This window comes from Nematolebias whitei, chromosome 22 (assembly GCF_014905685.2).
Source record: "Nematolebias whitei isolate Nwh7 chromosome 22, NemWhi1, whole genome shotgun sequence".
NCBI classification, from domain to species: Eukaryota; Metazoa; Chordata; class Actinopteri; order Cyprinodontiformes; family Rivulidae; genus Nematolebias; species Nematolebias whitei.
The window spans coordinates 29,842,644-29,870,228 of NC_056519.1; the positions used below are offsets into that span (position 1 = coordinate 29,842,644).

The window sequence follows — 27,585 nt, forward strand, 5'->3', positions numbered from 1 at the left end:
ACTACTTACTACTTCTTCTTCTTTTCCTACTTTGTGGTTTTCTACTTATTGCGGGGATTCTGGGTACGCATACCCCACGATAAACGACGGACTACTGTATATGCTTCTGCAACTGATTAACATTTGGAGTCAATATATTTCATCATGAGTGCCTCAGCCTATTGACTTTGGCTTACAAAAATGGCCATATTTTAGGGATGGAAAGTCTGAGATTGTCATCACTATATATTTCCATATGATGGCGAAATTAGTTCTCTCCATTTAACCCATTACACATGAGATACACTCAGATGGAGCAACGGGCAGCTATGTAAGCACTCGGGGAGCAATTGGGGATTAGGTTTCTTGCTCTAGTGAGTTTTATAATTATTGTTCTAAAAAATGATGTGTTAGTAGCTGACAGTGCAAGAGACTGCACACATTATTTTTCAGGTTTGACCAAATCAGCTACAACTCTGCCATTTCTCAACCCAAGATCTCCATCTAAAACATAGGCATGAAAGGTGGTGGGCGATATGCATTCATTCAAAGAATGTTAATGCTAATATGATACCAAGTCAACCCCGTTGCTGTGATGTTATGAAAAAGTATGTGCACACTGACTCCTCAGTGTCTTGATTCTCACTGTTTGTATTTTCTGTTTGTGAAGATTTAGATGAGTGCGCAGAGGGTTCAGACGACTGCCATATTGATGCCCTCTGTCAGAACACACCAAACTCCTACAACTGCATATGCAAGCCTGGCTATTCTGGAGATGGAAAACAGTGTGAAGGTGAGTTCCCAACAACTCATCTTCCTTTTTCCAAGTAGAGGTGAAAATAATGTTAGGATTAGTTTGAATTTAATAGATGGAAAACATCTTTACAAACTGATTTTTTGCATTGCCGTTAGTAAGTTGGCCCTCTTCAGTGTGGGAGTTGGACTCTGACAGGGCTGCTCGTTGTCACGATTCTGTTCATAACTTTTGTGGACAGAAGTTCTCAGTACAGCCAGGGGGTGGAGGGATTCTGGTTTGGTGGCCTCAGGATTCCATCTCTGCTCTTTGCAGATGATGTGGTCCTGTTGGCATCATCATGCCGTGATCTTCAGCTCTCACTGGAGCAGTTCACAGCCGAGTGTGAAGTGGCTGGAAGGAGAATCAGCACCTCCAAATCTGAAGCCATGGTCCTCAGTCAGAAAATGGTGGATTGCTCTCTTTGAGTCGAGTTTGAGGTTCTACCTCAAGTGAAGGAGTTCAAGTATCTCTGAGTTTTGTCCATGAGTGAGGGAAAAATGGAGCGTAAGATTGACAGATGGATTGGTGCAGTGCCTGCAGGATTCCAGACTCTGTGCTGGTCCATTGCAGTGAAGAGGGAGCTGAGCTGTAAGGCAAAGCTCTCTGTTTACCAGTCGGTCTATGATCCTACCCTCACCTATGGTCACGAACTTTGGGTAGTGACCGAAAGAATGATATTGCAGATACAAGCGGTTTAAATGAGTTTCATTTGCAGGGTAGCTAGGGCATTAACAGATTTCTCGAGTAATCTACACATCGATTGCTAGGACATGTATCGAGGTTAAAAATGTTATGTCGAGTATTCGTAGTGATGTCATATTATGTGACCACCATATGACCATAGGGGGCGGTGTTGCACTGTTGCAGGTCACAGAGTATGGTGTAACACCGGGTCCAATCCACCGAACCAGTTTCGGTTAAGTTTCGTTTTTGACGTGCTGCATTTTCTTCACGTTTGCAGTTTAATAATAATAACTAATAGTTTAGTTTTTCCTGTGATTTATTTGCAGTATGATAAATGGTAGGAACATAATATACGCTCCCAATGTTTTGTTGGTCTTTTTTTTTGTAAATAATTACCTTTTTTTGCAGTTTTATTTATTTATTTATTTTTGTATCTTGAGATCTATGACGTCATCAAATACTCGAGTTCTACTCGGGTTTTATTATGTTAATGTCGAGTTTAAAAATTATATACTTGTTCAACCCCTATGGGTAGCTGGACTCTTCCTTAGAGATCGGGTGAGAAGTTCAGTTATCTGGGAGAGACTTGGAGTAGAACCACTTCTCCACATCGAGAGGAGACAGTTGAAGTGGTTCAGGCATTTGGCATTAAGTCCATTGATTCCCAGGTCATTATTCAAGACAGATTTGTTTAACCAGGATTCAGAAATGAAGATTACATCAGCCCCAGAGGAACTGACCAGTATTTTCAAAGTGTCTTTTCTCTAAAGGCTATGTGTGTTTACATGCAGAAAATGAAGTCCTGACATATTTTTAAAATCATTTGGTGTGCTGTAATGAATGGGGGATCCAGGGTTGGGCTGAATCCCTGAAAGCAGTAACAACATTATTATCAGACAATTTCTTGTGTTTTTTGTGACAGATGTGTAATTACAGGAGTTAACAGTGTGACAATTAGCCCCCATAATCGAACCATGAGAAATGATAAGACATGATTACCCAGAACCCAGAAACAATGAAGACTGCAGCGAGAGGCAGATCCAGATGTGTCAACAATGTTCAGTGACTCCAGATAATCAGAGCTCTGTAAATGATGGAAATATTGTGACTGATGCAGAAAAGTCTCATAGCAGACAGCTTCATAGATCAAGTGGGCCGATGGGTCTGACCTTGTGATCCAACTGGAGTATGAATTGGGCTGAGGGGAGCACCCCTGTGAAGATGAATCGTTCCAGCTGCAGCTGCTGCAGCTGCTCTCATGATGAACAGATACTGGCTTCGGTACCAACAGGCAGAAGCTGATAATTCACAACAAATAGCAAAGCATGGTCCTGACTTGGTTCAGGTAAACAGGACAAAGGCGTGATCCAGGAACAAAACCTTCAGCTGACCCATTATAAACCGGAGGACCCACATGGATCTAAGTTATTATTCAGGTGAGTTTTAGATGGAAGTAGGGCTGCAACTAACGATTCTTTCAACAATCAATTAATCGGCCAATTATTTTCCCGGTTAATCGATGAATTGGCAAAACCCCCCAAATGTTTTAATTTCCACCTCTTTATTCCAAAATTTGACCGACATAGCAAATCGCATAAAAAACAGGTTGCTACTTGACTATTCTGTCAGCAAAAATATTGAATAATAAAAAATAAATGTTTGTCAAGTAGCTTCAATAAAAAACATGTACACAAATATATATATATATGCACATGTAGCTACTTTGTAAAATGTGTCCTTGAGGGAAGAGTGTAACCTGGATTAAAAGTGTGGATTATTGTAACCTGGATTAAAAGTGTGGATTATTGTAGTGAAGCCTTCGTCTTCAACCATCGACAGAGGCCTTTTGTCAGCGACGATCATTTAAGGATGTTATCAGTGAAGACAGCTGCTGCTGTGGTGTCCATGATGTCTGTCCATCATGAAGGCTGTTGTTGTTTGTTGTTGTTTTCTGGAATGAGAGAGTAAATATGTATTATAGCATAATTTACAGCAACTCAAGAAATGCCTTGACTTACAGTGTTAGTTTCAGGCAAAAGTAGCTAAAAGAGCAATTAAACACACACACACACACACACACACACACACACACACATATAAAATACGTAATTGCACACATTTGAGTAGATGTAATAAATTACTTTAATTCCTGTTTAAATGCAATTCATCCTGCCATACCTGCAGTGTCTTCAGACTTTGCCAGCAAATTAAAAGTTGAAGCTTAATCATTAAATTATTATATTTGTGTTAGATTTATTTATAAATCACATTTAAACACTGCTTATACCAATTAAATAAAATAAAAAGTAACACACGTTCTCTATCACTGTCATTAATCAGCAAACAAACAAGCAGCAGCTTCAGCTACCAGAGACTGATGTTACGTTTTCTCACTTGGAAACAGAACAAACACAGAATATTGTAGAGACTCACCTGCCAACATGAGTTGGGAGTGAGACATGTTGTATCTGCTGCTCCTTCCTCCTCCTCGTGACTCCGACATGTTTACGTTTCATCAACGTGGTTCTCCCGTGTCGTGTCGTCACTTTTCAAAGCTGCATGTTGTACAGTTTTTCATCTTTGTGAAGTGCTCCCACACTTTGTAGGACTTGGGTCGAACAGTTTTCTCTACGTCGGTCATTTGTAAAATGTACTTAATTTCCTTTGAAAACAGCCTCTGCACTGCTTCCGCCTCCCCCTCGCTCTGTTCAACTCGCACTGCAGAGTTTTTTTTCCCTAACTTTATTTAGTCAGCATTGACAATGAACTGCAGGTGAACAAAACGGCTTTGCAGCGCCATGAAAGACGCTTAATTGCGACACACAACAAATCAATAATGAAATTCATTGCTAACACTTTTAATAATCGTTTTTTATCAATTTTATCGATTCGTTGTTGCAGCCCTAGATGGAAGCCCAGCGAACTCCAATGTAGGCTCCGGTTTTCTTTCAATCAGCTGCTCCTGCTCCTCTTCACTGCTCCTTAGCACTTCACAGATCGAGAGCTTCCTCCAGACTAAAAAAGATGAGAATTGACCGGAGAGGCTTAAGGGTGCATACACACCAGCCCTGTTTAGTCCACTTTAATCGAACTCTATCTCGTTTTCCTAGGAAGTCTGGTTCGTTTGGGGAGGTGTGAACGCGCCATCAAACTCTGTCATGGAACAAAAAAGGCAAACTCTGGCCCGGGCTAAAACCTAGGTCTCGGTCTGGTAGAAGAGAACTCCAGTGTGGTTCGAGTACAGTGTGAATGTAATCAGACCAGGCCCCGCTCCACAAGCAAGAAGTGGAGTACAACGCAGGGCAAACAAACACACATTTCTCTTACCTTATATGGAGCTGTCAGCTGCCTTGTGTGAAAAACAACATTATCCGTGGTCTTCTGCCTCATCTTCTGCTCATGCTGAGTCCATTGTTGAAAAATGACAAAATATAACTCCTAAAACTGATAAAACTTGATTCCACTCCGTTTTTGTTTTTATTTCCAGAAGAAGAAGAAGTGTCTTCTTCAGAGGTTTTTGTCGTTTTTTTTAGTAGTTCTTGGTGCAGCGCCACCACAGGAGAGTGGGGGAACAGGTTGGTTCAACAGGTTGGTTCAACAGGTTGGTTCAACAGGTTGGCTCGACTGCACAGTGCAGTGTGAATGCAAACGCACCAGCTCAAATGTAAACAAAATGTTATGAATATTGGTCCCCAACTGAACCGAGTCTACCGGACTATCAGGTGTAAAAACAACTTAATTTTTAATTAAGGTAAGATGGCGCCCGTGTGCATGGCTTGCAATCCACCTCTGCTGATGGTGTTCGGATTATCTCTGTTTTGTTCGTTTTTTATCTGTGGCATAAATTCACTCCTCATGTATGACCGACAACAGCTTCTAGATCTTCGTTTTTCTGTCACTGATGTCGCTTATTTGGGCCATTATCAGCGTACCTCTGGACCCCCCCTCCTCCCCCCCGCTGACGGACGTGCCAGTTTACCTCCGTTGGGCTCCTCACCACCATGCCCTGCGCACTACATCTTCCTCTTCAGTCGGTGGTCATGGTCTCCATCGCCAGCTTCCCGTGTGCCCGGACCAGGTAACCAACGGGAGTTGTCAGCCAGTGCACCGCTCAGGCCGACCTGGAGGAGCTGTTATTGAAAATCTGCGGCCATTAGCACGCGCTAACTCCACTGCTGCTAGCTCCACTTTGGATAGTATCCGGATGTGTTTGGTCAACGCAAGATCTGTTACCAACAAAACTTTTATCCTCAGGGACTACTAAGAGCTCGAGTTAGACTTTCTGTGTATCACAGAGACTTGGATGTCTCCGGGTGAGTCCAACGCCTTGACGGAATTATTGCCACCGAACTGTCTGTACTTTAACGCACCGTGGCCATCAGGCCGGCGCGGTGGTGGATTATTAACAATATTCAAATCAACTTTTGACTGTAAACAACTGCCCATCCCAGTTTCCCGCGCCAGCTTTGAGCTGAGCGTCTTTGAACTCGGACATTCACCTCCGACGTTATTTGCACTCGTCTACCGCCCACCTCAATCTAAGGACTTCATAAATGAGTTTTCTGACTTCTTAGCTGAAATCACACCAAAATATGAGCATGTTTTCATTATTGGGGACTTTAATTTGCATATGTGCTGTCCTGAGAAGCCCTTGGTTAAGGACTTTTTAGATTTATTGGACTCATTTAATCTAACGCAACATGTAAACGGTCCCACCCAAGAGCGCGGACATACACTGGACATTGTTTTAACTCATGATGTGACTGTTAGTAATCTTGTTATTGGTGATAATGTTTTTTCAGACCACATGCCAGTCCAGTTTGAGTTCACCCTCCCCCATCTAACTCCTAAGTCGTGCATTCCTGCAAGTAGCACCCGGGCAATTAACCATTTCACTGCCACACGTTTCACAGATGTTTATAACTCTGAAATGATAATTCAGCCCCCAGTGTTTCTCTCCACCACTGAGGAGCTGACATCCCAGTTCAACTCTGTCTGCTTAAAGACTCTGGATCATGTTGCGCCTGTTAAAACTAGAAAATCAAAACTCAGAGCAGAACCTTGGCTGAGTGACGTCACCAAGGCCGTTAGGCAGCAATGTAGGAGGGCCGAGCGCAAGTGGAGGAAAGACAGGCTGCAGGTCTCTTTTCAAATACTTAAAGACACTGGTACTGGCACTGTTATCAGAAAACAGTGAAAGCTGCTAAATCCAAATACTTCTCTGATATAATTACCTCAAACTCTCGCAACCCACGTGTCCTCTTCTCCATCCTAATTTCTGTTCTCCACCTCACTGAACCATCACCTCTGGGAGCCTCGACTGAGCTGTGCGACAACTTCTTACATTTCTTTTTGGAAAAAATTGCGACCACCAGGGTTCTTTTTTCCCCTCCAACTCATGACCTATCCATCCCACCGCAATGTGTAGTTCCATTTGACCATTTTGAACCCATCACTCTATCTTCTCTAGAGCAGGTCATGTGCAGCTTGAAACCTTCTGGTTCCCCCTTTGTTGTGGTCCCCCCTCGACTACTAAAGGAGGTTTTTCCTACTCTAGGTCCATCCATTCTTGATATAGTAAACACTAGTTTATCCACTGCCGTGGTGCCAAAATCCTTTAAACATGCTGCTGTCCAGCCTCTCCTGAAAAAAACCAAACCTTGACCCCTCAGTTGTGTCCAACTTCCGGCCTGTCTCCAAACTCCCATTTGTTTCTAAAGTACTGGAGAAAATAGTCGAGTCCCAGTTGAAGTGCTACCTGGAGGGTCACACCATCTTAGAGCTATTCAAATCTGGCCTTAAACCTCTCAACAGCACTGAAACTGCCCTGCTGAAGGTCTTTAACGACATCTTTAGATTCACAGATACTGGTGATTCTGTGCTGCTTGTCCTGTTGGACCTCACGGCCGCCTTTGACACCATCAACCATGAGATCCTCATTGCTAGGTTAGAGCAGTGGGTGGGTGTCACAGGGTCAGCCCTCAATTGGTTCAGATCCTACCTCACTGACAGATCATTTTGTGTCTCCATCAAGGATTTTAGTTCCGCAGAGGCAGAGCTTAAATGGGGGTTCCGCAGGGGTCCATCCTGGGTCCCCTCCTATTCTCTTTATACCTGCTGCCGCTTGGTGCTATTTTCCGGAAACACAACATGCCCCTCCACTTCTATGCCGATGACTGTCAAATTTACTTCCCCCTAAGACACAATGGTACATGCTCTATTCAACCGCTGCTTGACTGCCTGGCTGACATCAGGGACTGGATGGCTTTAAACTTCTTAAGTTTCAATGAAAAGAAGTCTGAAGTCATGTTGTTCCCTCCCAACGACACAATCACAAACCACTGCATCGACCTCTCCGCTCTAACCTTGTCAGAAAAACAAAGAGTCACTAATCTGGGAGTGATAATGGACCCTTCCCTGAAACTTAACAATCATGTAATTGATTGTTAAATCATGTTTCTTCCAACTGAGGCGGCTGTCTAAACTGAAGCCCATATTGTCCAAAAATAACCTGGAGACAGTAATACATGCATTCATTACATCTAGGCTTGATTACTGCAATTCACTCCTGTTTGGTATCAGTCAAACCTTCATTGCAAGACTACAACTGGTCCAGAATGCAGCAGCCCGATTTTTAACCAGTACAGGCAAAAGAGAGCACATTACACCAGTTTTGGCCTCACTGCACTGGTTACCGGTTCACTTTTGAATCTAGTTCAAAATACTCATGTATGTCTACAAATCACTGAACAGTTTCGCCCCCACTTATCTCTCTGATCTGCTACAACCGTATGTCCCACCACGTTCCCTGAGGTCAGCGGACCAGTTGCTCCTCACAGTTGCAGGATCTCGTCTTAAGTGCAGAGGTGACAGGGCCTTCTCTGTAGCAGGACCAAGACTTTGGAACGAGTTACCTCTGCTTGTCAGACAGGCCCCCCCACTCTCGGTTTTCAAGTCCCATTTAAAGACTCACTACTATTCAGTAGCTTTCAACACCGGATGATCTGTGTTTTGATCCTGTATGCTCCACACTGGTTAGTCGTCATTATCTGCATCGTTTTTATGTCTATATTCTGATTTACCTCATTTTGTATTTTGCTTTGTGCATTACCTGTTGTTTTGTCTGTACAGCACTTTGGTTGGCCTTGTCGCTGTTTTAAGTGCTCTATAAATAAAGTGGTATGGTATGGTAATTTGTCCTTGGCTCGGTTCTGTTCTGGTCTGGTTCTGTCATGCACCACCACTGCCAAAAGCCAACCCACGGAGGTGGACAGTCCTTCGGTGAAAGGTAATGGGCTGCTCGCTGAAGTTTACCGGCTCTGTTCAGGACGCGTTCCACCACAGCCCAGCTCGATTCAGTTCTGGTCCAATTCGGGTCAACTTCCCCCACACCAAATGCATACTTCCACGAGGTGCCAATCCAAGAGAAAGCCAGTAAAATATAACACAGCGATCCTGGTCGGAATTGAGCAGAACCACAAAGATCCGGACGAAGAGTTCGGTTGGGGCCTGGAGAGAAAAAAAAACACTTGACAATCGGACAATGACTCCCTGGCTTGAGAGGCCACCTGGCCGGCAGGCTGCACTCGGAGTGACCAGTGGGGTGGGAGAGGCTGGTCCTGGACCAAAATAATTTTTCGGACGGTCCCGTCTGGCTTTCTGAGTCAACTGAACACAAAATTCAGTGGGAAGAGGGACCAACTTTTAGTCCAGCTTGAAAAACTTGTCAGTTTGATGTTGAAGAACTGCAGAGAAGCCGGGAGAGCTGCCATCCATCAGCTTACCGGTAGTGTATGACGACACATCACCCTATCTGACACTCTCTTCACCTCTACTACATTCTTTGTCAACTCCTCCTTCAGGAACATCCCTACTCCATTTCTCTTTCTATCCACACCATGGTAAAACAGTTTGAACCCTGCTCCAATGCTGCAAGCCTTGCTGCCCTTCCACTTGATTTCTTGGACACATAAAATATCTACCTTCCTTCTCTTCATCATGTCAGCCAGTTCTCTACCTTTGCATGTCACTAACAGGACATAAGTAATCGGATTAAATGGCCATTCAGAATAAAAATGTGTCAAGTAAACGCCCCGGTCAGATTATTCTTTGTTGATTCAACTCGATCCGAAAAAATTTGTAATCAGAATGAGACGGGTGGTTTATGCCGATTCATAATCTGACGTGTGCATGTAAACACTTCATCTGTTCATTTTTTTCCGATCGTGAAAAACTGACCTGACTGCGCATGTGCAACCTATGTCTGCCTCACGTAATTCTGCCTGGCTAATGCTAATAATATTAGCATGTCGGGGAAACAAAACTGGTCGGTGAGCGACACAACATTTCTACTAGAAACTTTGAAAGAGCTCAAAATGATCTATATTAGCTGTAGCTCAGTCAGGGAGTGCAGTAACGTCTCCATCATCATTAAAACCTGTCACGGGTCCATTTTGGGCGCTCAGGTTTGTTTACGTTTATCCCGGAAGTAAATCGTAAGTAGAACTTCTTCTTTGGTGGGTTTTTTTAAAGGAGAGTTGACCACTCTGCACATGTCAGTACTTCTCTTCAGAATAAAAGCTCACTGCATGTAAACGTTTGTCATGAACGGATTGTGCTCATGTAAATGATACATTAGAATAATTTAATTGGAAAACATTTCAATCTGGTCAAAGAATTTTGTGCATGTAAATATAGCTATTGTCCCCACATTTAGAGTTGCAACCCTGAGTCCTACATTCTTGACTTTCCTCCTCTCCATCTGTCTCCTGACACGTTTCCCTCCTCATGGTCTTCAATTAACAATAGTACAATTTCTGCTGGCACCCTGTTTGTCAACAGCACCGGTGGCAGTCGTTGTTAACCCGGGCCTCGACTGATCCGGTATGGTTTTGCTTTGATGAACTTTTATTATAGTTCATACTCAATAATCCAGGTAAAAAATCCAACTAAGTTAAGTCAGGTCATCTGGACGGTTTCTTTTTTGTTAGTAAGTAAGTAAGTAAGTAAGTAAGTAAGTAAGTAAGTAAGTAAGTAATCTTTATTTATATAGCACCTTTCACAGACAATGACATCACAAAGTGCTTCACAAAGTAAAAGTAAACAAAATTTAAATAAAAGCCAGTCTGAATAAGTAAGTCTTAAGATAATTTTTGAAAGAGTCAATGGAATCTGAGCAGCGCAGTGACAGAGGGAGAGCGTTCCAAAGCCTTGGGGCCACCACTTGGAATGTTCTGTCTCCACGTGTTTTAAAATAAGTTCTTGGAACCATCAGCAACATTTGATTTGAAGATCTCAAAGTCCTGATGGGACATAAAGGCTTCAAAAGGTCCAGTAAATATTTGGGAGCCTGACCATGAAGTGCCCTAAAAGTTAGGACCAAAATTTTAAAATGACTCCTGAAATGCACAGGGAGCCAATGCAGGGAGGCCAGAACAGGAGTTATGTGAGCTCTTCTGTGGGTTCTAGTTAGCAGCCTCGCTGCAGCATTCTGCACAGATTGAAGGCGAGCTAGGGAAGATTTGTTCAGACCCATTAAAATGCTATTACAGTAATCTAACCGAGATGAAATAAAAGCATGAACAATCATCTCAAGTTCCTTCTGTGTTGTTGTCTTGTTGAGACGTTTCATCCTTCATCCAAAGGACTTAATCAGTCTGAGGAGCCACAACAAACTCAGTCCCACAAACAGCACACTCACATAGTGGGCCAACCAGTTTGCTGGTGATAAGATGGTTTCTGGGGCCCGTCCTCTCCCCCGTTGACTCCTCTAAGGCAGCCATAGCCAAAGTAGTTCAAAACATCAAAGTTCATGATCAATAATCCATGTAAAAAATCATCAAAGTTAATTCAAATCATCTGGATGGTTTCTTCTGAGTGTGCTGCTTGTGGGACTGATTTTGTTGTGGCTCCTCAGACTGGCGAAGTCCTTTGGATCAAGGATGAAACATCTCACCAACAAAAAAACAAACAACATTCACTTTTCAAATCCCTCGGTGATGGGGACATCAGTCTTATTGTCTTATTCTAGCAAAGGTTGTGTAAACTGCAGGGCTGTGTATTTAAAGGTAATGTTCTGTGTTTTACTGTGAACAGAGAAGCATGCATGAGTAAATATTTTTCTCTGGTCATGTTTGCATACCACATGTGTCATTGGATTTGTGCGAAAGCAAGGAATGGAAACGCATTTGCTCACTTGAAGGGCTTCAGCTGCGCCGTGCTTTGAGTCAGAAGAAAAGCGCAGGGGTGCAAACTCAGCCAGATGCTGCTCCTGTCTCACCCACCCTCGATTAGTCCACTTCCTCGTTAACTAGGAGAGCCTGTGGGTGCCTGCTGGAGTGGGGAGGTACCTGGGGATTGTGAAACCACTCTCTAAACTAGGAGGTACTGTACATCAAAGGCAACGTTCTTGCACTGAGATTGTATTTGGATTCAGTGTTCGTGTGTTCAGACAAATGGAAGCTTATTTCCAAAAAAAAAAGTTTAACTTGTTTATTTATGTTTAAAATTTCATTTAACTTTTAAGATTATCAAGAGGGGTTATTTCTGACTGATGCTACAGGGATATCCTCTGTGACTCGTTTAGTTTCAGATATCTGTTGAATTCAACACCTAAATGTGCTCCAATACTCAGTTAACACATAACTGACACTGACAGCCATCTAAATTTAGTTCTTAATTCAGTCCAGCATTTTGACACTGAGGGTTAATGTGGTAAAAATAGAGACATGAGGAATATTCCATGTTACCAGATGAATTCAATTGATTTAATTGATTGCAGCACATATGTCAAACTCAAGGCCCATGGGCCAAATATGGCCCTTGTTAACATCTTATCTGGCCCCCAACATGATATTTTTAATGTAAAATATTATTATTTTACCTAAACCTGGCATACTTTATTTATTGCAGATTTCTCATGACGGACAATTTTGAAGCCAAGAAAATTTAGTCTAAATTTTTCAGTAATCTTTTATTTTGATGCAAAAGGAGCGACAGAGAATGTCAAATGACCAAATACTTGTTGAGGAACCTGCAACAGAGAAAAGATATCAGGTATCTGACCGGAGTTAAATTATGACAGAAACCGGCCTTTGGTTTGAAATACGTTTTTAATTTTGGTCCCATTGTGTACCCACGTTTGAAACCCCTGGATTGCCGGATTGAGTACACCTGTACACCTTTCAACTCAATTCAGTTCAGTTTATTTATACAGTATAGTGCCAAGTTACAACAGAAGTTGTCTCGGGGCACTGAGCAAAAACATTCACACACATTATAAAAGCTAATTAGTAAAAAGTCTCTATCTAAGGAAGCCAACAGACTTGTTGAATCTTCACTTCATCACAGTCTCCCATCCTGAGCAAGCACAAAGGAGACAGTGGAAAGGAAAAACTCCCTTTTAACACGAAGAAACCTCCAGCAGAACCAGGCTCAGGACGAACAGCGATCTGCTTCGACCGGCTGGGTTTGAGAGGACACGAAGCATCAATTTCTGTCAGTCTGTGCAAAGACTCGAGGGATGTGCAATGTTAAACTAACCCAACATTTTTCAGTCAGGTCACTGGACAGTTTCTTTTTTTGCTGAAACGTTTCGCCTTGGATCCAGAAGGCTTCATCAGTCAAGGAAACACACAACACAAAACTGATTCTTCCCCAAACAGCTTACGCCAAAGTGGAACAAACCAGTTTTGTTGGTGCTAAGATGGTGTCTTTGGCACGCCCCCTCCTCTGAAGCCGGCCCTCTTCCTCGTCGACAGTCATGTCAAACTGGCTCAAAACCAAAAAAGTCCATGCTCAATAATCCAGGTATACAATCCAACAATTTTCAGTCATTGTTGGTTTTGAGACTTTCCTTTTTGCTAAATCCTATAGTTAGGGTCAGCTTGGGTTTCCTGAGCTGTCCCTTAGTTATGCTATAGGCTTAGACTGCTGGAGGACAAACTGACCACACTCTGCTCAACCTGTTTTGTATTTGTAATTATTTTTTCTATCCTTAACATGTGTTTTTTTGTCTTTCTGCTACACCTGGACCTACACCTGGACCTACCATTCTATGTTCGTCTGTCTCTCCTTCCTGTCCTCTCAAACCAGTCGGTCAAAGCAGATGGCTGCTTGTCCTGAGCCTGGTTCTGCTGGAGGTTTCTTCCTTTTAAAAGGGAGTTTTTCTTTCCGCTGTTGCCACTGTGCTTGCTCAGGATGGGAGACTGCAACGAAGCCAAGATTCAACTTGTCTGCTGGATTCCTTAGATAGAGAACTTTACTAATTGGCTTTTATGTGAATGTTCCTGTAAAGTGCCCTGAGACAACTTTATTGTGAACTGGCACTATATAAATAAATTGAATTGAATTGATGTGTTTTTGTCTTTCAGCACTTAGTATTTACACATTTTACTGTAAGTGCAGTTTCTAATTCCGCTGTGTGTGCACCAGTATGTGACAGTAAGAGACTGCTGTGATGTGCAGGATTATTATGACCACATCGGGTCACACAGGCTCTCACACATCATGCGTCACAGCAGGTCCTTTGAGACAAAAAAAAAAAAAAAGATAGACCTTTAAAAAACTGATCAGACGCATCCTCCTTGCCACTTTATTATTTTATTTATTATTAATATTTATTTAACCAGGCAAATCCTATTGAGATCACAGATCTTTTTTGCAAGGGAGGCCTGGACCTGAAGGCAGCCTACTATGCATGTTTTTGGTCTGTTGGAGGAAACCGGAGTACCCGGAGAAAACCCACGCAAGCGCGAGAAGAACATGTAAACTCCACACAGAAAGACTCCAGGTCCAACCGGGGATTGAACTCCAGACCTTCTTGCTGTGAAGCAACAGTGCTAACCATTGAGCCATCGTGCACTTATTATGACACCGCTGTTCCCAGTCCAGCATTTGAGTTGGAGTGTACATCTCTGTTTGCGTTTATATGTGTAGGCAGACGTGCAATCTGCTTGAATGGCACTTCAACATCAGCTGTGCCTAATTACATCACTGTTCCACATCCAGGGTGTGTGGATGTTCAGATTGTCTGAGGGACACACTTCACTGCACACTTTATTCCATTTGTTGGTAGACTCAAATCTCTGAGATCTATTACCACCCCCTGATCACAATAATGAAGCAACAGCTAATGACAGAGGCTCCAAATTAAGATAGATGTGGATGGGAGGCTACCCTTAACCTCAGTGATTAGATATGGATGCTGTAATTGGCTGGCTGTGTTTTCCATCAACAGGCATTATTGGCCACTTTGCTAACCAGCATCATTTGCAGCTCTGATGTTCCTGGAAGCACCTTTAAATAGTCTCTGCACTCCCTTTCTGCACTGCTCAGGCCTTATCTGCTTCCATGTTATCACAATCACCCCATATCAGCATACAATCCATCAGCAGCCAAGGATAACGTAATAGATTTCAAGAAATTGAATAGAACGCAATATTTTTTCCTTGATACTTTACTCATTAATTCTCTGAAATTTGTTGTCCAAGAAATACACATTTTCATTTTTCATCTGTAGTCTTATCAGACTTCTCTGGGACTGATGGGTTTTTCCACCCCATGAAACTCCTTATGCACTCTACAAAGCCCACATGTTGGAAACACATGCTGTATTAAACTCAAGGCTGTAAAAACAGATGGTCTGGGGCATTCTGTTGGCCTGTGAGTGAAGAGATGAGTGACCAAAACGAAATGGACAAATCATAAATACACAAAAACGTTTTCACTTCAAGACGGCAGTGATGTTAAATAATAAAACTGAGGATGTGCTTGCTTTCAGCTTTGCCAAAAACAATCAAAACAAGTGGTACACCGATGTCCCACATTTCTGAGGACGTTCAATAGTGAATGTGTGTAGTTTTGGAAATGAGTGTTTTCTGGCCTGGAATTGAACAGGGAATGAAGTAATCTTTAATGTTTTGGTGCAAGATATTCAAGTGAGTAGGAGTTACATTATGGATAACACAACTGTTCGAGGCAGCTCAGAGTGACAGGTCCTGGAGAGTGGAGGGAGCAATTTTATCCACCACCAGGTGCAATGGAGGAGCCAGGGGGTGGCCAATGGTGGCCTTGGCCCCCATAAATTAATCTTCAGTCACCCTATCATTGGAGAAAATTATACTTTTAAGCATTATAACACACACAAACACAGACTTGTTTTGCTATCTTTATGGGGACTTTACATTGACTTCCATTCATTTTTCATTCATTTCTCTTGCCTAACCCTGACCTTTACCCTAAACCTAACCATTACCAGTACATACCTAACCCTAAACCTAACATATCCTCAATTCACACATTAGTCCTAAACCTAACCCCTAACCCACCAACGGCACTTCTTCTTATGGGGCCCGGGCTTTGGACCAGTTGATCCTCACGATGTGGTCAGCCTACTTCTTGTTCTGCCATTAACACCAAACTAGTTATTGAATCAAGTTACTTATATACAGTAGGTAAAACTAGATGTTAAACAACCAGTTAAAATACACCAGAATGCAGGAAATGGCATCTACTTTATTCAAAATTCTGGGCAAAGACCCCTAGACACATTATAAATGTTTCTGATGCCAATGGTACTTTTAGCACATTGTGGCAGCTCCAGTAGAATAGAATTGAATAGAATTTATTGCCATTTGCACAGATACATTAGTATAAGCACATTGGAATTCTTGTTTGTTTCTCCAACTCAAGAATAGTAAAAGATTATGAAAAAATAAAAAAAGGATAAAATAAACAATGTACAATTAAAACATATTTAAAATAGTCTAATTGCAGTTCAGATGCTGTACATTTATCACATTTTGTGTTGCAGCAATGAATAGTTCCTGCTTCTTTAATGTCCTGTGCCACCAATCTTAACAGTGGCTGGAAAAAAAAACACCTGTGTAGGTGAGTCCTGTGTGCACTAATGCTCACAGGCTTACGATTTCTCAAGTTGTGACCAGAATCTGTCCACTAGAACAAAAAGTGAGCAGGATGGTGTCTGTCTCTGAGAATCCACAGTGCTTTCCTTCGACAGCACTGTGTAAATCCATTCCATGGAGGGGAGTCTGGAGCCACTGATCTTTTCTGCAGCTTCAATCATGTGCTACAAAGCCTTCCTCTAAGCCAGGTGGTGCTGCCATACCACACTGTGATGCAGTTTGTGAGGATGCTTTCAGTAAGATTCCTGTAAGCTTGGATGAGAGGCTGATGTCCAATTCCAGCTTTCTTCAGCATTCTAATGAAGTGAAGTCTGTGCTGGGCTCGTTTCACAAGTGCTGTGGTGTTCTCCTTCCAGCTGAGATTGTCTGTGATATGCAGACCAAGAAACTTATGGCCACCTGTTTTCTCCCTTTAATGGTGAGTGGCTCTAAGGAGAGAGACCATCTTCTAAAGTTCAGTATAAGCTCTAGTTTTTTCTGTATTGAGCACCAGGCCGTTTTCCTCCCCATTGCACCAAGTCCCTGTATGATGATTCATCCCTCCCTTTAATGAGGCCAAGAATAGTCATATCATCAGCGTACTTAATGAACATATTATTTTCCTATGTGGAAGTGCAGTCTTGTGTATATAATGTGAAAAGCTTAGGACTGAGGCAGCAACCCTGTGGACCCCCCGTGCTGACTATGAGCTCAGCAGAAATCTTCTTCCCCATCCTCACAACCTGTGGTCTCTCTGAGAGGAAGTCCAAAATCCAGTTTCTGGTGGGGGTTGGTATTCCCAGATATGCCAGTTTTTCATTGAGCTTCATAGGCCTGATGGGATTGAAGGCAGAGCTATAATCCAGGAACAGGAGCCATGCATAGGTGTTAGGACTATCCAGATACCATACCATACCAATTTATTTATAGAGCACTTCAAACAGCAACAAGGCCAACCAAAGTGCTGTACAAAAGAAAACAAACATGCACAGCGAACAGGAAAACATAAAATAAAAATACAGATACAAATAGCAGCAGAAGCTAACTAAAATGGCCAACAGTGTAGAGTACAGACAGGACCAAACAAATCACACCGTGTTAAAAGCAAGAGAATAGAAGTGGGTCTTCAAGCGAGACTTAAAGACTGAGAGTGTGGGAGCCTGCCAGACACTCAGTGGCAATTCATTCCACAGTCGTGGACCTGCAACAGAGAAAGCCCTGTCACCTCTGAGCTTACGACGGGTTTCTGGGACTGAGAGAAACATCTGGTCTGCTGACCTCAGAGAGCGCGGTGGGACATATGGCTACAGAAGATCAGTGAGATAGGATGGGGTGGAACTGTTCAGTGATTTAAAAACATACGTGAGAATTTTGAATTGGATCCGAAGGTGAATGTGTAGCCAGTGCAGGGAGGCCAAAACTGGCGTGATGTGCTCTCTATAGCCTGTACCAGTTAAAAATCGGGCTGCAGCATTTTGGACCAGTTGTAGACGAGCAATGGAGGACTGACTGATTCCAAACAGAAGTGAATTGCAGTAATCAAGCCTAGATGTTATGAAGGCGTGGATCACTGTCTCAAGGTTCTTTTTGGAGAGTATAGGCTTCAGCTTAGACAGCCGTCTCAGCTGAAAAAAAAACAGGATTTGACCATCATGTTTACGTGACTGTTGAGTTTTAAGGATGGGTCCATTAACACCCCCAGATTAGTGACCTTTTGTTTCTCTAGCGGGGCTAGAGAGAAAAGGTCAATGTCATGGTTCCTGAGTGAGTCACTGGGATGGAACAGCATGACTTCAGACTTCTTCTCATTGAAGCTTAAGAAGTTTAAAGCCATCCAGTCCCGGATGTCAGCCAGGCAGTCAAGAAGAGGCTGAATAGAGCGTGTGCCTCTGTGCCTCTGTGCCTCAGGGGGAAGTAAATTTGGCAATCATCAGCGTAGAAATGAAAGGGTATGTTGTGTTTGCGGAAAATAGCACCTAGTGGCAGCAGGTATAAAGAAAAGAGAAGGGGACCGAGGATGGACCCCTGCGGTACCCCCCACTGGAGCGCTGTCGATGCCGAAATAAAATCTTTGATATTGACACAGAAGGTTCTGTCAGAGAGGTAGGACCCAAACAATTTAAGGGCTGACCCTGTGATGCCCATCCACTGCTCCAGTCTAGAAATGAGGAACTTGTGGTCGATGGTGTCAAAAGCAGATGTAAGGTCCAATAGGACAAGCAGCACAGAATCACCTGCGTCTGTGGATTTGAAAATGTCGTTAAAAAACTTCAGTAGAGAAGTTTCAGTGCTATGGAGAAATTTGAAGCCAGATTGGAATAACTCTAGGATAGCGTGATCCCCCACAAACTGTTTCAACTGAGACTCCACAATTTTTTCCAGTAGTTTAGAGGTGAATGGGAGTCTGGAGACAGGCCGGAAGTTGGACATGACTGAGGGGTCAAGGCTAGGTTTTTTCAGGAGGGGCTGGACAGCAGCATGTTTAAAAGTTTTTGGCACCACACCTAAGGATAAACTGCTATTCAGAATAGCAAGAATAAAAGGACCCAGGGTAGGAAAAACTTCCTTTAGTAGTCGAGGGGGGACCACATCAAAGGGGGAACCAGATGGCTTCATGCTGCACATTACCTGCTCCAGAGAAGACAGAGAGATGGGCTCAAAGTGGTCAAACACAGCCACACACTGAGATGGGATGGACAGATCATGAGCTGGTGGAGAAATGAGTGCCCGGGTGTTTGCCACTTTTTCTAAAAAGAAATGGAGGAAGTTTTCACACAGCTCAGTTGAGGCTTCCAGAGGTGAAGGCTCACTGAGGTGTAGAACTGAGTTCAGGGTGGAGAAAAGAACTCGGGGGTTGTGGGAGTTGGAGACAATTAAATCAGAGAAGAATTTACATTTGGCAGCTTTAACGGTTTTCTGATGTTTCAGGATGTGATGTAAAGACAGCCACAGCATCATCCACTATCTATTTGTGCAGTAAGCAAACTTAATGGGGTATGCTGATTCGGGGACTATAGAATTAATATGTTTTAACACAAGCTTTTCAAGACACTTCATGGCGACAGAAGTAAGAGCCACAAGTCAGAAGTCATTCATTACGACTGCATTTGTTTTTTTCGGGACTGGTACAATCACAGAATGTTTAAAAATCCTCAGAACTGTTTCTAACAGTAGATATGTGTTAAAAATGTCTATATATACCTCTGCCAGCTGTTCTGCACACTCTTTTTCAACCGTTGAAGACAAACTGTCTGGACCCACAGTCTTGCGGGAGTCCACCTGCCTCAAAGCCTTGAGGACATGGTGGGTGTGTCACCTGAAATGTTTCCTTTGGGTTGCAGGGAGCCTTAAGGTGGATGTCCTTGTTGTGCTGGTCAAATCTGGCATAAAACTTGTTGAAACTGTCCAGTTCAAGGGTGTTTTGGTTACACCTCGATCTGTTCCCTTCCTGCAGTTTTTGATGGTTTTTATTCCTTTCCACATGCTTCTGGTGTTATTTTCCCTGTTGCAGCTCTCCAGTTTCTTGTAGTAAGCTCTTTTTGCTGTCTTGATGGCTTTTTGAAGTTCATATTGAACTGTCTTACACTCCATTATATTGCCTGACTTGAAGACTGCACATCAATTTCTGATTTTATGATGTACATCTGCATTTAACCAGGGCTTCTGGTTGGGATAAACATGAATAGGTCGTGTAGGAATGCACATGGAAGTACACTATGTGATACAACTGCTCACAGTATCTGCATACTCATGCATGTTCTCAGTAGCTTCTTTAAAGATGTTCATGTCTGTAGCCCCGAGATAGCCTCTCAGTTCTGCCAGTGCATCTTCAGTCTACATTTTCACAGTTCTGTCACTGGGCTTGCTTTAAGCCGCTTAGTGTATATAGGCTGCAGCAAAATAGCACAGTGGTCACAGTTCTCAAAATGTGACTTAGGAAGAGCAATGAAATCATTATTGATATATCTATAACACTTGTCAAGAATGTTAGTTCTTCTCGGGGGAAAGTGGACAAGCTGAAAGTATTTGGGAATTTTTTCTGAGGTCACAATGATTAAAGTCACCTACTGCCACAATGGCAGCATCTGCGTATGCCTTTTCATGTCCGAAGATCATGTCCTACAACTCTTTCAGTGCATTTTTCTTGTTAGCTGAAGGAGGGATGCATACTACACTCATTATGATGCACTGCAGTTCCCGTGGTAAATAAAATGGTCTACATTTCACAGTAATATACTCCACATCTACAGAACATCCATCCATCTATCCATCCATTATCTTTTACCCGCTTCTTCCATTTTGGGTCACGGGGGTCACCGGCGATAATGTCCAGCAATCATTGTGCGAGGGGTGGGGTACACCCTGGACAGGTCGCAAGTCCATCACAGGGACACATAGAGACAAACGAGACAAACAACAATTCACGCTCTCACTCACACCTAGGGACAATTTAGAGTTACCAATCAGTCTAACATGCATGTTTTTGATCTGTGGGAGGAAATCGGAGTACACAGAGAAAACCCACACATGCATGGAGAGAACATGCAAACTTCACCCAGAAATGCCCCTGGTCTGGGATTTGAACTGGGGACCTACTCGATGAGAGGCAGCAGTTCTACCAGTTGCACCACCATGTTGCCCCCATCTAAAGAACATGACTAAGATATTACTGTATTGTTAGCTATTGTTAAAATAGCTAATTTCTGGTGGCCCGTTACGTGTTCATAAATGGACTGTGCATTCGTGTAAAATTGATATCATGTTGACATGAAAGAAAAATTGCAGATTTTGCTGTGATGAAACGCAGCGTGCTGAGCTGGATGCTTGGAGAAAACACTGCATGTTTACGCTGTGATGCTTTGAAAGCTGAAATTGTGAGTCAACGAGTCTTTATGAAAGCTGAAATTGTACATCTGGTGTGTGACTAAGCTGATGAGCTGTGGAAAACGTTTATTCTGTTTAAAAGGACGGATGTTCTATTGCCGACCCGGTTTTGGTCCGGTTTCGGTTCTGAGAAGTTCGAACGAGTTTGTTTTAAATGGTTTAAAAGACGTTTTGCCACGGAGCGCCGCCTCCGTTAAAGCTCAGAGTTGATTCGTTACATTTTTTAACAGAAAATGGTGCATTTTGACAGTTTAAAAGACGAAAAGTTGACGGACTTGTTCAGGCTAAATGCTACAGATAGCTGAAATGGCGATCTGTGATGGGTTGAAATCAGCGTGTGTAACGTTTTCATTGGCTGAGAGACGTGTCAGTCGTGACTAACTCTGACGTGTCAGGTCGTAAAGCCCACCCCCGTGCTGCTCTGTCATTGGTAGATTCAGTCACGTGACCCGGAAATGAAGCTCGTCTTCTTAGGGAATTAAAATCTGCTTTTTAAAGTTGGAAAACGCTTTAAAGTTGATTCTGATACGCTGCTCCGTGTCTTTGAAGCTCTAATCGCTGAAATTTTGCACGTTTGAGTTTAAAATCCGTCATTAAATGATGTTTTTGAACAACGCTAGCGATGCTAATTTTAAGCTAACAGCTAACGACCGGATGAGTGACGTGTCACGTCACTTCCTCTGAAGTCAGATGGTAAAGCTTGGTTGCAACCGAAGCCCTTTGCTGTGCTTAAAATCACTAAATGAAGCTGCCACAAGTCCCCAAAAAACTCATGTTCATGCAAAAAGTCGTGCTTGTTGAAACAACGCCACGTTTAAGCTTTAAAACGTTCAGAAATGTTGATTTTAACCGAGTTTAGCCGAAGCTAACTTTAAGCTAAGCGGCTAACAACAGGATGTCAACAGAACGTTGACAGGACGTCGTCATAGACTCCTGCTGGTAGAAAGCTAAACACTGCCCCCTCCTGTGGAAACTTGATATCACAGTTTCACTTCATCTTTAGGTATTTTGAGTGAAATTAAACGTATTTATTTCTGTAAGACGAACTTTGAGTTAACAAACTTCCTCGAGCTGATTTATACTGTTATGTTATCTTACCATTAAAAGTCAGTAAAGTATTTATGCCCAGAGAGGCGTTTACTAGGACATTTTTCATTCACTGATAAATCCTCAAGCAGGTGCAAAATGAAAAAATGAGAACTTTTTGGTAGACACAGTCACAGATAATCACAGAGCTGATCAGTTTACTCATTTGCTGGAAAGATAATACGCGTTTAATTGCTAAATCACTAAATAAGAGTAAACTTATCAGGAAAAAGAAACTTTTCTGTTTAAGTTACCACCTAAAAAACTACATCTTCCTATTTAATTTTAAATAGAAGATATTTGCAGGAGGACAGGAGTATAACAGTTTTTCTGAAGAAAGACTGATTATTCCTCATTATTTTTTCTTTTTCTGTTCACCACCTGGTTCTATGAGTAGCTGTTAAATAGCGAGTTTATGGAAGTAAACGGTTTAAAAAGCGTTTTTAGACTGATGATTGCTGTGAGACTTTTTAGAAAAATTGCAGGTTTATAAAAATTCAGTGCTTTAGAGTAAGAAACACTGAGGAGCTTGGTAATCTAGTATCTGTTAAGAAATAAGCACATAAAAAGTAACACTGCATAGAAGCATTTACTTAAATATTCATGAATTGGGGTAAAGCCTACGAGACAGGTGCCTATTCCTCTGAATAAGTTGACTTATAACAGTACCTTTGTATAAATCCAGAGCTAAAATAGTGTGAAACTCAATGACATTTGAATATATATATTTACCTGTAAAATATCTGAAGCTGGCAACTGTTAAACAGATAAATTGCTACACAGTGAAAGACCATGGCAGGTGTGGTAGGAAAAGATTTTGATCCTTATGAGATGAGGGACTGTTTAGAAAATGTGTTAGCACTGCTGACAGCATCCTTACATCCATATGGCAAACAGGCGGAGAGCATGAACCCAAAAGAGTTAGTGGACAATCTGATGGAGGTTGCAGAGAGTGTGACCTCTACAGAAATTACAATGTCAAGCTATGAAAAGCTGGCTAAAATGGCAATGTTGCTGAAAGAATCTTACTTTGCATTAAGACGGGATCACGACGTGACAGTGTCACAAGTTTCCCGCTGTAAAGGTGAAATAGATGTGCTTAAAAAAGATCTGCACAAATGCGAAGTGCATAAAGAGATATTACTGGAACAAGTTATGCGTTTACAAAGTGAATGTCAAACATCACAGGAACGCTTAAAAGCATGTGAGCAGAAACTAAGAGCGGCAACAAATAAAAGTTCTGACGTGGGGCGAGTTTGTCTGGAATCCAGAGAAGACCGTGGACAGAGTCCAGGTCACCCACAACCACCTCAGAAAGACGTTGTTGCACCTCCTGCTCTTAATCCACCCTCACCTAAAGTGGTAGGAACAGACCTGAACAGGTCTCCTCCACCAAACATGCAACAGGGGGCATGGAAACTTCCTCTTTCAATGGATGTTCTGCTAAAACTCTCAAAATATGTACAACGCTTTGTACCTGGACCGATGGGTTCAACTGGAACAAAAGCGTACCTGAATGATCTTGAATTCAGATTGAAAGGTTATCCTAATGCTACGGTTGAGGATAAGATCAGTCTGATAAGGCTCACTTCAGACAGAGAGGCGTTCGCCTTCATCGAGCGTCTACCTGATGCAACGAGAAAGGATTACAACCTTCTGTGTGAGGCTTTGATCAGAGAGTACGACCCCTGCACGGGACCTGCTGGTTTCCCAGCCGCTGACAAGGTCAAGCAGGGCAAGAATGAACATCCAAAAATTTATTACAAAAGAATCTTCCAAGCTTATTTTGGTTACAGAAATGAAACCGGAATGGAGGAAGAAGAAAGTTTTAAATATGTTTTCAGCAAAAATCTCCACACTGACATACGCATGTCAGTAAAAGTTATGGCAAATTTCAGAGAAAAATCCATCAATGAGATTAAACAGTGTGCTGTGAATGTGTTCGAGGCATGTTCTCATGCTAAGACGCCCATAGAGGTGTTTCCTGGTATAAAGGTTAAACCCCACTCCCTAGAAATGGAAGGAAGGCGTGCGTCGCCACCTCCTCCTAAAACAGGCGAGAAAAGGCAGTATTTTCAAACTAACAAACCACGTAATGAAGGTGCACGCTGGGACAAAAAGGCTCCTCTTTCAGAGGATGAACGTGATTATCGTAAATGGGATATGCGTAGGACGCAAAGATATGGGATCCAAGAGGACCCATATTATCAAGGGAAATCCGAAGAGGAACCCCCAAAAGACGTACCTAACCCTCCCCCACCTCGGACGAAACGGACCGAGGCGATAAAATCACAAAGGTCCCAGGAACAAGGCCCTACACCTCTGAGCTCGGAAGAGACAGAGAAAATACAAAGGTTTTTAGACACTTTGATACACGCTGAAATGGGAATCCAACCAAGAGCACTATGTAGTGATGCGATCGCAAATTACTCTGAAGGCGCGAATGACAACATCTCATCTCCAGGCCAGCGGTCACTCTTTCAGGGATGAAGATGTTCACATCCTGGACAGAGAGGAACGATGGTTTGAGAGAGGAGTAAAGGAGGCCATCTTTGTGAAAAGAAATCGTCCATCATTAAACAGGGGTGGAGGCCTACGTGTTCAACTGTCCCCCTCTTACAATGCTGTGATTGCTAGTATCACTCAGCCCTCTGTGAACAGTAAACAGCCATCAGTGTGCTAATGATCCATTGTTAGGCTGATGGTCCTTCTTGAGCATGTGATCAGCTGGTTTTGGTTGTCAGCAGCAAAACTGGTTGATCCACCCTGAGACGGTGCTATTTAAGAGACTGAGCTGAATACAGCTCCTCAGACTGAGGAAGTCTCTCGGATGAGAGACGAAACGTTTCTACATTTTTTTGTTGATTTGCTTTGTTTTGTTTTTTTGAATGTCCAGAGGACCAGATTTAACTTTTTTAGATTTTTCTACCTGGATTATTGAGCATGCATCAGGATATCATCTGCAAGGTAAATGAGTCGATCTCAACTAAGCGTACCGTTGGCCCAAGCTGGAAAAGAAGGAGCGTGTCGGTTCTGGTTAAAACAGACAAATTCCCTCACACATCTCCCTGTAGATAAACTTCATCTTTCCATCTTTAAAATTCTTCTATCTGCTAAAATCATTACAGATATTTTTAGAAATGTCTGAAGCAAAGTTTCACCACCGCCGTGTGGTACACGTCTGTTCTGCTGGAAGTGAAAACAACTGCCGTGTTGTTTACCACTCCTGTAAAACTGATTTATAAGCTGTCGTTATTCTCAATTCTTGCCAATTAATGTAATGTGTGATGTGTTAAACTTGATTCTGTTAATAAATGACCCACTGTCGTGGTGAGTCAAAGATAATTAACGTCTCACGTCCACATTTTATTACATTCAATGCACGTACATTATACAGTCCAGAAAAATGAAAGAATCCGTTTTAACAGTATGAATATATCTCATCCGTATGTTCTACTACATTGGTACTCCAGTCTTGTTTGACGAGGATTGCTGTCCCTCCCCCACGGGTTTTACTGCTGTTGGTGTTGTGGTAAGCTCTGTAGACAGTGTACCCCACAGGTGTTATTGCTTTGTCTGGGGTGTTTGGTCCAAGCCATGTCTCACAAAAAGTCAGGACAGAACAAGCCTGTATAAAATGTAGTGTAGTTAAATGTGTAGTCAACCGACTGTGCAGATCATTCATTTTGTTAAGCAAGGATTGCATGTTTGCAAAGAAGATAGCCGAAAGAGGTAGCCGTCCTTTGCTAGTCAGTTGGCATAGTCTCCGTTGTGCTCCTCCCCACTTGCCTCGCTTCCACGTTGGTATCTGATAGCTAGCAGATCCCATTGCTTTTGTCTGACCTGGCGTCTCTTCAGGTGAGTGAGAGGTTTAGACGTCACTGTTGTATATGCACACTAAAATAAAAATAAAAAACTGATACAGAAGGCTGAGTTTTAAATAGGATGTGGCCTTCTTCAAGAAAGCTTATTACATGGAGAACAGCTGTTTTTAAACATTTTTAAATGGTATTTACTTGCTGGCATCGTCAGATTAAAAACAAAGTGAAGTTCAGTTTGCACTCGTATCAGAAGTTTTGCTATCCTAATCAAAGAAATGAGGAGAAATTTGAACACATGAGGAGGCAGCAAATCCTGATCCAGACCAGATTCTGATCCTCTGTCCTTTATATCGAACTTAGGTAGCTCAACATCTTCAGTTCACCTGATGAAACTCAACAAAGACTAGATTTTTTTTTACTGGAGACATTGAAAAGCAAAACTTTGTATTTTTTTTGCTCCTTTGAAATGTGTAAACATGGTCCCCCCCCCCCCCCCCAAAACAGTTTTTTTTTTAGGTTCATTATTCATTGTTTGCCTAGTACTGAGCCCCGAAGGGGACATGGGAGATTTTTCTTTTGCGTTCCCTCGCAAATGTTTTTGCATTCCCTTGCAATATTGTACTGTATGTAATGTTACCTCACAGACAACAAACATTCCGCCCTCAAAGGAACCGGTCCAGATGACATGATTTAACCTTTTTTGTTCTCACAGACAACAGCAACAATGGAACAGACACCCATATTTGAGGTTCATGGAGTTTGGAAATCAGCCTTATATATAAGGATATCCAGTGTGTGCTGCAGTGGTAAAATTAGCTTTACATTGGATATTTCATGTTCATGCTCCATGGATTCAGCGGTGTCTTCCTCGTTTGAGCTGACACAGGCAGTCAGCTGACAGCTGCTCTCAGTCTGTCCCTCCTCCGAGGAGGGATGGTTCTTTTAGTGGTCGTTTACACTTTGAGTGAAACCGCTCCTTTCTCTCTGCTGTTCTGCTGTTCATTTACACGACACCAGTGGCACCCTCTTTGAATCCGGAGGTTTCTGAACCCACCTTCCAGAGTGGAGGCTTTTGGCTGACCGCCTGTTGATAATGTAAACGTCTCCCGCTGAGGCTTTGTGTTAAAGCACATGCGCACGCGCGGACACACGGCATATTTCTATCAACATCATGGCGGTGGACACACTGCTTTCTGAACTACGACTGATGGAATATATTTTGAGTATCGTATTTAATTCATCTACACCTGAATGTAACTGTTGTGACCAACATCTGAGTTGGAAGAGAGACCAGTTGGAACCAGTTCTAATATCACTATTGAACGAGGCAGGCGGATATTTCATGCGTCGCACTGCACTATAACATACAAAATATGCTAAATAATAACAGATTAACAATTATAAACAGTATTAATGTTAGCATGGGAGATAT

At 42.5% G+C, this 27,585-nt stretch overlaps 1 protein-coding gene across 1 annotated transcript in view; it reads left to right on the plus strand.

Annotated features, from left to right (window-relative positions):
* Positions 1–496: 496 nt before the first annotated feature.
* The window catches only part of scube1 (signal peptide, CUB domain, EGF-like 1), a 491,162-nt gene continuing 464,073 nt past the window's right edge, over positions 497–27,585 (plus strand). The window contains exons 1-2 of the mRNA XM_037695765.1: positions 497–506; positions 650–772. Coding sequence (XP_037551693.1) covers positions 497–506; positions 650–772 — 133 coding nt within the window. The remainder of the gene's footprint in view (positions 507–649; positions 773–27,585) is intronic.